This window comes from Salvelinus namaycush, chromosome 1 (assembly GCF_016432855.1).
Source record: "Salvelinus namaycush isolate Seneca chromosome 1, SaNama_1.0, whole genome shotgun sequence".
NCBI lineage: Eukaryota > Metazoa > Chordata > Actinopteri > Salmoniformes > Salmonidae > Salvelinus > Salvelinus namaycush.
The window spans coordinates 5,240,051-5,249,565 of NC_052307.1; the positions used below are offsets into that span (position 1 = coordinate 5,240,051).

Sequence of the window (9,515 nt, forward strand, 5' to 3'; positions counted from 1 at the left end):
CTCAAGTATGACAATTGAGCACTTTTTCCACCACTGCTAGCTTGGTGATGAGCTTGGAGTGGGCTATGGTGTTGAACGCTGAGCTGGAGTCTATGAACAGCATTCTCACGTAGCATATTTCCCCTTTGTTCAGGTGGGTGGGGCAGTGTTAAGTGGAATTGAGATTGCGTCATCTGTGGTCTGTTGTGGAGGTATGCAAAGCTGTCATCACGTCAAAGGGTGGCTACTTTTAAGTATCTCAAAAAATAAAATATATTTTGATTTGTTTAACATTATTTTGGTTACTACATGATTCCATATGTGTTATTTCATAGTTGTGATGGCTTCACTATTATTCTACAATGTAGAAAATAGTACAAATAAAGAAAAACTCTGGAATGAGTAGGTGTGTCCAAACTATTGACTGGTACTGTATATATACATTTATATTTCAGAATCTGGTCCGGAAGCTAATTTCCTGCAATTATATCCATTTTGCTATGGGGTTTTGTACTGTGTATTTAAATAGTGTATTCTCGACATAGCTCATTCTAATATTTCTACTACTGTACAGTTAGTTACACTGTGTATACACACCACATATTCATTTATATACTTGATTCTTGACATAGCTCACTCTAATATATCTACTGCTGTACATATCATTCTTAGTATATCTTGTGTAAACAGTACACACTGAGTGTACACAATATTATTGAGTTGCACCACCCTCTTTTTGCCCTCTGAACAGCCGCAATTCATCAGGGTATGTACTCTACAAGGTGTCGAAAGCTTTCCACAGGGATGCTGGCCCATGTTGACTCCAATGCTTCTCACAGTTGTGTCAAGTTGGCTGGATGACCTTTGGGTGGTGGACCATTCTTGATACACATGGGAAACTGTTGAGCGTGAAAAATCCAGCAGCTTTGAAGTTCTTAACACAAACCGGTGTGCCTAGAACCTACAACCATACCCTGTTCAAATGCAGTTAAATCTTTTGTCTTGCCCATTCACCCTCTGAATTGTACACATACACAATTCATATCTCAGTTGTCTCAAGGTTTAAAAATCCTTCTTTAACCTGTCTCCTCCCCTTCATATATACTGATTGAAGTGGATTTAATTAACAAGCGACATCAATAAGGGATCATAGACTGACCAGGTGAAAGCTATGTCATGGAAAGAGCAGGTGTTCTTAATGTTTTGTACACTCAGAGTTCATACAGATAGCGTTTGGATTACTGTTGCAGTGCGATTTGAGTTGTTAATGGGATCATTTTTGTAATTTTAACTCTTTTTCTCCCCAATTCCTTGATGTCCAATTACGATCTTGTATCACCGCTGCAACTCCGGAGAAGCAAAGGTCGAGTCACACGTCCTCTGAAACATGACCCGCCAATACGCGCTTCTTAACACCTGCTCGCTTAACCCGAGCCAGTTGTGACACAGGCTGTAGTGAGAGTAGACTACTGGGAGGCCCCTTTCTTGTTAATTGTTTTATTATTTGTGTACTTGCTTTACATGTTACTGCATTTTTAGGCGCTAGTAACATAAGCATCTCGCTGCACCCGCTATAACATCAGCTAAACTGTATGTGACAATTAACTTAGATTTGAAAGGAAAGAGAATCCGACCTAGGACTCTGACACCCTCTCCCTAGCTCTACAACTTGCCCCCCAAACTTGCCCCAACAGGATTGCGCCCCTTAAGTCACCTGATCATTTAGAAGTGAACTTTGATTCATTGCTAGTCCAATATGACCTTCCGTTGGCTCACTGCATTTGTGATGCATATTGGGATGTTCAAGTGCATTCTTATCCTGTCGTGTCCATCATCCTGGCTGTCTGCCCTGGAATTGCCATGTTGGCTTGGTGATAGTTATGGTGTATGGAGAGGATGGAACCACGTATAACAAGCGCACAAAGCAGGTGTTCACTACAAGGAACCAACACAACCTGACACTCATTGACTAGAAATGCCAATGTGAATGTCATTCTGAATCTCCCATACATGTCCTTGAGAGGCCCACTCCACCATTAGCCATCCCCTAAGGCAGTTACTAGACCATGGAATTGGACTGCCACATGACTGGTACTCAGACTAGATTACAATAGCTACAACATTAAAAAAAAAAATACAAATAAATGTTACTGTATGTATTTTTGTCAGGTAGGAGCATACAGCACTAAATGAGAGTTTGTAAACTAAAGTTAACATTCATCAAAAATATGAATAGTTGATAGTTCCTCCTTTTGTATCTGTGTTTACAGGTCTATATTTCCAAAACGCTTTAATATATCCTAATGTTTGTTTCTTTATGTAGGGGAAATAATTTTAGCAACATAAGAGCTTGCAATATTGGGTTACATCATCTTACGTGGGCCTTGCCACGCCACTAGTTTAATTGCACAAATCACACAAAATGAGAGCACGGACTTTTATTTGGTAGTAGACTATTAGAAAGCTATTTTGTCAAAGTTGCTCCTCCCTCTGTGTCAGGTGACCTCAGTTCGCCTGGTAACAGAGAAAGCGTCGCTAGGAAGTGAATAGTGCGATGAGTTCGCGGCAAAAAAATAGCTTTTTTGAGGCAATCTACGGCGAAAGTTTACGAATACCGGAACGGGAGTACAGTTTATCTGTGAGAAGAAGGGAGTAACGTTGTCTAATTTATCACAATTATGCGTCGTCGCGTGCTAGCTAGCTCATTCACATCTCGTGGCATGAGAGATAAAACAAGATTAAGTTAGCAAGCTAGCTAGCCAGCAGCTAGCTAGCTTAGTAGTCATAGTCAATTACGCACCCCAGCTGGGCAGGTAAGCAACAATCGATCTGGCTTGCCACCACCTGTTTTAGCTCGACAAGTCACTGTAAAAAAAATATTTGATCTGTTTACCATTTAAAGTACCGTTAACCTGGTATGTGTGTCCGCATAACACTGCTACAGCTATGGAAGTAGTGTCGTCGTCGGTTGGGTTAATGCGATGTGGCAGTAATCATAATAGGATTTCACCCTCCTTCCTGAATAAAGCTTCCTTCTGTCTGTCGCCCGTTTTATTTATTTAGCTCATGGAGTGTTTACATCATCACACAGTTGAATAGGTAGACTACTGTAATGGTGTCAAGTGACATAGTGGGTGCACGTTGCATTAATCTGTGTATTGGGTTGATATTTCAGCAGAAGGTGGTTGACAGTTGAAGAATAACACTACCCTAATCTGCTCATATGGGTTGGGGACCTGGGTGGTAGCCCTGCTTGCTTCCACAGCCAGGTTGTTCTGACACAAACATGGGGAAACTTCAGAGCAAGTTCCGACGGTCGCGCTCTGAACTGTACAGGTAAGACAGCCAGCAACACAGGCTGAGTGACCCCATACCTAAACCTGTTTAAGACAGACTCCAGATGTTTTATTGATCAGATGATCTGTGCGGTGCTTGGTTCCGATTGTAACAATCCCATAACATACATCAAATAGGCCTAATAGATAATTGAAGGCTATTCTTGAGGTGCAATTGTACTGTGCCTCTGCAGGGCGACCAAAGGTAATGGCGAGGATGCTGCTGTCAGTCAGGTGATACAGTATGAACCCGCCCACCGTGATGCCGTCAACTGTGTCACCAACCTGACCTCAGACCTTTGTGTGTCTGGGGGAGGTGACATGGTGAGTAAATTGACTAGGTTTTATGCACGTGTTTTACGAGTGACAATATAGTACAGGAAACTGACTGCTAATCTGTCTCATCTCTCCCCAGGCAGTGGTTGTGTATGACTGGAGAGGAGGGAAGTTATGTCAGTCATTCCAAGGTCACAACAGAGAGGTTACCAAGGTAAACAGCCAGTGCACTCTGCACCCTCTTTCTTCAACTACCTCAATGTGGCTGTGGATATTGAATGGATGCCTGCCGTTGTTTTATTGGTGTGTTGTAGTCTTTAGAATAGATATCAATTGTGGTGCTGGGAGTAACAGAGTAGAAAAATACATCTCCCACACACACGATTTTACCTCTGCACATTTGTTGTTGTCAACGTTTCGCTACAATACCTTTTTTTTGTGTGTGTTTGTAGATATTCTGTATCTAATTATCGAGTCTCCTCTCGCTCTCCCAGGTGGAGTGTTTTCCTGGCAGCACCTGGATCTTCAGTGCGTCTCGAGACAAGAGTGTTATGATGTGGGACCTCAACCAGGGGGACGAGCCCATCCAGGAGTTCTGTGGCCATGAGCTGGTGGTCAACGGGCTGGCCGTCAGTCCAGGTAGAAACAGGGTGAAGTTTCCCCTAAGTGCAGATCTAGGATCAGATTTCCCTCCTCCCCCAATCTTAACCTTTAACTATTAGTGGGGAAAATTCAAGATCAGCGTCTAGGGACAACTTCCACCTTCACCCCTCAAACACTTGCATTAACACCTTATCAAACACCATAATAAATACCTGTGTGTGTAAACCATACTTGTATTTTCGGTAGATGGGTCGAGGCTGTGCACTGGTTCCCGTGACAACTCCATGTGCCTCTGGGACATTGAGTCTGGCGAGCGTGTGCATAAGAACACAGTCTCCAGAAACCTGGTAAGTGACTCCTCTATCCCTTGATTTGAGGGTACTATTAAAAAGGGTTTATAAAGGTAGGATGATATCTCATACCCTGTGTCCGAATTATCATACTTCATACTGTTTACTATAAGTATTTACTAGGCACTAACAGTACTGCATACTATTTAGAAACACAGTTTAGTAAAAAGTTATACTAGTACAAATGATGAACATACTACAGCTCATCCATACTGAGGAAGTGTCGTCTGTTGCACCGTCATAATGGAAAGGCAATTTAATTCATGAATATGTTAAAGTGAAATCAAAGTTTGGTGATGCGTTTTGTATAGTTTGCACAATCTCACTTTTTACTTTGTACTGAAAGTGCTCTATCTTAAATGTTACTGCTGACATTCAACATTTTTAGGGTCATATCAACAGTGGACTAATAAACTATATGTATATTTATTTATTTATTTATTTATTTGTTTTGAAGTAAAATATCCCTTTAAGGAATTCACACTATATGAAAAGGGGAAATGAGTATGACATCCTGGCATTTAAAGCATACAAAATGTAGATCAATCTTGCATACCACTAAACGTTATATTATTACATACACAAAAAAGTATTGTAAATATTATTCCGTATGATCATTCGTATAGAGCCTGACTCTTTTTCAGGTTACTCATGTGTGCTGGGTACCTGAGAGCAGCTCCATCGTTCAGACATCCGAGGATAAAACCATCAGGTAAGTTGTTATAGCCTGGTCCCAGATCTGTCGCTGCTTTTGCCTACTTCATTGTCAAGCCAAACATGTTTTGAATACCAATTCCATAAGGAGTTTGCAAGAGAGCAGTAACAGACTGGCCCCCAGGCTATAGGACGACAGACTGGCCCCCAGGCTATAGGACGACAGACTGGCCCCCAGGCTATAGGACGACAGACTGGCCCCCAGACTATAGGACGACAGACTGGCCCCCAGACTATAGGACGACAGACTGGCCCCCAGGCTATAGGACGACAGACTGGCCCCCAGGCTATAGGACGACAGACTGGGACCCAGACTATAGGACGACAGACTGGCCCCCAGGCTATATGCTGTTGGTAGTCCCTCAGGGTATGATCACTAACAGTGTTACTGTGTGTAATGCAGTCAGAGGAGGCTAGTGGGAGGAGCTATGAGGACGAGCTCATTGTAAAGGCTGGAATGGAATGAATGTTCCAGATGTTTAATGTGTTCGATACCATTCCATTTAATCCATTCCAGCCATTACAATAAGCCTGTCCTCCTATAACTCCTTCCACCAGCTTCTGAATGCAGTGCTCCAGGTTGATACATGCATTTTGAATGTGCAGGGTGTGGGACAGTCGTACCTGGCAGGTCACTAACACGTTCCCAGCCAAGCAATACATCCAGACACACTGTGACATCAGCGCCAACGGTAACCACCTCCTGTCCAGCAGCAATGGCTTCGGAGGCCAAGGCTGTGAGGCTACGGTGAGACCCCTTCAACCCTCTCTGGGTTTTCAATTCTCTACCCTTTTCCAGAACTGTGCACTTGTTCACTCCCCCCCAATGAACGGCATTGGTTTGGTGCAAGAATGACTGAAGTGAGTTTCTACCATGTTGCTCACACCTGTCCATCCCTTTTAAATTGATGAGGGGGAAGTGTACGAGTTCACACTCCTGTAGAAGGGTAGAGAATTGAAATGAAGCCTGTCCCTACGGAGTTTTGTTACTGTGTGAATCCCACACCCACATCACTCATGTGTTTTCTGTGTGTGTTTGTAGCTTTGGGACCTCAGGCAGCCTGGCTGTAAGGTGGTGGAGTACCGGGGCCACCGTGAGACCACCGCTTGCTGTGTGTTCCTGCCCTCCAGCCCCGGGGGCCCTGCGCTCGTAGCGTCCTCCTCTCATGACTGCTCAGTCAAAATCTGGGATCAAAACACTGCAGGTAACACTGCCCTACACTACGATGCCCTACCCTAGTGAGCTAAATGGCCTCTATCTTCTCATCATGTTTATTCTTCTTGGTTCTTTCCCATTTTCCTTGTCACTCTTTCTCTCTCTGAAGCCTGTCTGACCACTCTGACCCTGGATGGATCAGGTCCTTTGGTGTCTTTGGCCCCAAGTGACTCCAGCAGTCTGCTGTGTGCCAGCTTTAACACAGGGCTCCACGTACTCCACCATCACACGGATGGGCTGGACCTAAAGGAGGTGGCGCGCTTCTGATAAGGGCTGTCCCTTCTGACAGGAAGTCCCTTCTGACAGGAAGTCCCTTCTGACAGGACTGGTGCCGGCACGGTAACCCGAAACCCCAAATCACCTACACTGTGGGCCACACAGACCTCCAAGCCAGCGAGGCCCTTTAAGTCAGATGGACCTGATCAGGAGACACCATCCCTGGGTCAACTGATGGGAGAAGACCCCTGCGAGTCATTCTAAAATCAGGGAGAGCCCTAAGACATTGTACTCAGAGCATCAGGCGAGGCCCAACTGCTTTGGGATGTCTTGGTACAACAGAAATGTTTTGGATGTTTGGAGACTAAGTGGATAGTGATAGCTTTAGCAAGTACAATTAGCCAAATTGCTAACTGTAAGTAGACAATTGTGGAATCGTTAATCAGATAGTTTAGGAAAAACTGTAACCACTATAAAATAGAGCAGGCAAATAAATCATGAATCGTTTAGAGCAGGGGTGTATTCACTAGGAACCAAACGGGCCCAAAACGTGGAGAGACTAAACTGAACTTGTCCAAAAAGTGCAAATGTTCATTGCAAAATATTCAGTTGCAAAACGCATGTTGCTAGTTTACTACGGTGTGCACTAATGAATACACCCCAGTCGTGTCCCACTCTAATAAAGCGTCTACTTCAGACCGGACTTGGGTGAAACTTCACAGGAGGAGATTGACACTTGCGTTCTTACGACAGTTTATTTGAAATGGCTTCACGACCCCATTTTAATCATATAATAACAAATTTATGCCAAATTTTATCAGATGCTTTTATCCAAAATGATGACTTAGTCATGCGTGCATATATATATATTTTTTACGTATGAGTGGTGCCGGGAATCGAACCCACTACCCTGGTGTTGCAAGCGTCATACTCTACCAGCTGAGCTACAGCGCAACTCGGCAGTGCTAATGTCGACCCAGGTTGTGATACTCGACTTCTGTGACATACTCCGTTATTATGCTGGCAAAAATGTAACTTATGGAATGCAATGTATTTGTATTAAACTGACTGAGATACTGCCACACTGTAGGTCAGCGTTTGCCAAACTAGGGGTTGCGACCCCATATGGGGTCACCAGTTTTGAAAATAGGGGTCTCGAGAGAAACTCTGGAAAAAAATGTTACATTTGCGCTTGGTTAATAGAGGCGGGATTCATTCAGTAACCTCCGGTAGTCGCTAGATATGGTTGTAATAAACAGAGGGGTTCTGTTTTCTTCCTACAAACGTGGCTCCATCTTTCGAACGGTTTAAGCTACAAAATATTATGACCCCCCCCCCCATCACTGAATGATAAGACTCTCAGGAACACATGTGTGTCTTCCCTTCTGCAATGCCCAAAAGCAAGACTCATTTAGAACAGAATGGACAAGTCCAACAAGCAGAACTCGTTAGAACAGCGTGGACAAGACCAGGCACTAAATCAGACTGGGGGAGGAAATAACATCAATGACAATGTAACTTTCTTCACAGAAAATCATTGGCTGATGATCTTCTGAACTTCCCAATGCATTTCAGTCATTTCAAAACATATGTCCTTCAGATTGAAATACTGTCAAAAGTACTGTCAGACTGATTTGTAATAGACTGACATAGCCCAAATTTAAAAAGTTAACATTGGCTGTTGATTACATCACTTTTTTTTTTCAAATTTTGGGGTCGCGAAAACATTTTTCATATCAAAGTGGGGTCGCGGGTCAAAACAGTTTGGGAATCCCTGCCGTAGATAGTTACCTCTGAGGAATTGGATAGGCACGGAGAGACACTATACCAACACATCATGAAAGGGCTTTAGCTACAGTAGTTAATTTGCCAGTTACATGGCTAACACATTCTGATGGGAACACATCCAATACAGTTTCAAGTTTTAATGTCATGTGCACAAGTACAGTGAAAATGCCTTTTCTTTCAAGCTCCAAATGTAGCACAAAAAAAAAAGAACAAGGTAGAACAAAAATAAGAAGAACACAAAGTAAGAAGCTACAGTGGGGCAAAAAAGTATTTAGTCAGCCACCAATTGTGCAAGTTCTCCCACTTAAAAAGATGAGAGAGGCCTGTAATTTTCATCATAGGTACACTTCAACTATGACAGACAAAATGAGGGCAAAAAATCCAGAAAATCACATTGTAGGATTTTTAATGAATTTATTTGCAAATTATGGTGGAAAATAAGTATTTGGTCACCTACAAACAAGCAAGATTTCTGGCTCTCACAGACCTGTAACTTCTTCTTTAAGAGGGTCCTCTGTCCTCCACTTGTTACCTGTATTAATGGCACCTGTTTGAACTTGTTATCAGTATAAAAGACACCTGTCCACAACCTCAAACAGTCACACTCCAAACTCCACTATGGCCAAGACCAAAGAGCTGTCAAAGGACACCAGAAACAAAATTGTAGACCTGCACCAGGATGGAAAGACTGAATCTGCAATAGGTAAGCAGCTTGGTTTGAAGAAATCAACTGTGGGAGCAATTATTAGGAAATGGAAGACATACAAGACCACTGATAATCTCCCTCGATCTGGGGCTCCACGCAAGATCTCACCCCGTGGGGTCAAAATGATCACAAGAACGGTGAGCAAAAATCCCAGAACCACACGGGGGGACCTAGTGAATGACCTGCAGAGAGCTGGGACCAAAGTAACAAAGCCTACCATCAGTAACACACTACGCCGCCAGTGTCCCCCTGCTTAAGCCAGTACATGTCCAGGCCCGTCTGAAGTTTGCTAGAGAGCATTTGGATGATCCAGAAGAAGATTGGGAGAATGT

The 9,515-nt window shown here is 43.3% G+C and overlaps 1 protein-coding gene across 1 annotated transcript; it reads left to right on the plus strand.

Annotated features, from left to right (window-relative positions):
* Positions 1-3,125: 3,125 nt before the first annotated feature.
* Positions 3,126-8,730, plus strand: wdr31 (WD repeat domain 31). Its single transcript, XM_039000727.1, has 9 exons — positions 3,126-3,315; positions 3,509-3,638; positions 3,730-3,804; positions 4,085-4,229; positions 4,440-4,540; positions 5,188-5,255; positions 5,864-6,005; positions 6,300-6,462; positions 6,583-8,730. The coding sequence occupies exons 1-9, from the start codon at positions 3,266-3,268 to the stop codon at positions 6,738-6,740; spliced, it is 1,032 nt and encodes a 343-aa protein (XP_038856655.1). The 5' UTR covers positions 3,126-3,265; the 3' UTR covers positions 6,741-8,730.
* The last annotated feature ends 785 nt before the right edge of the window (positions 8,731-9,515 follow it).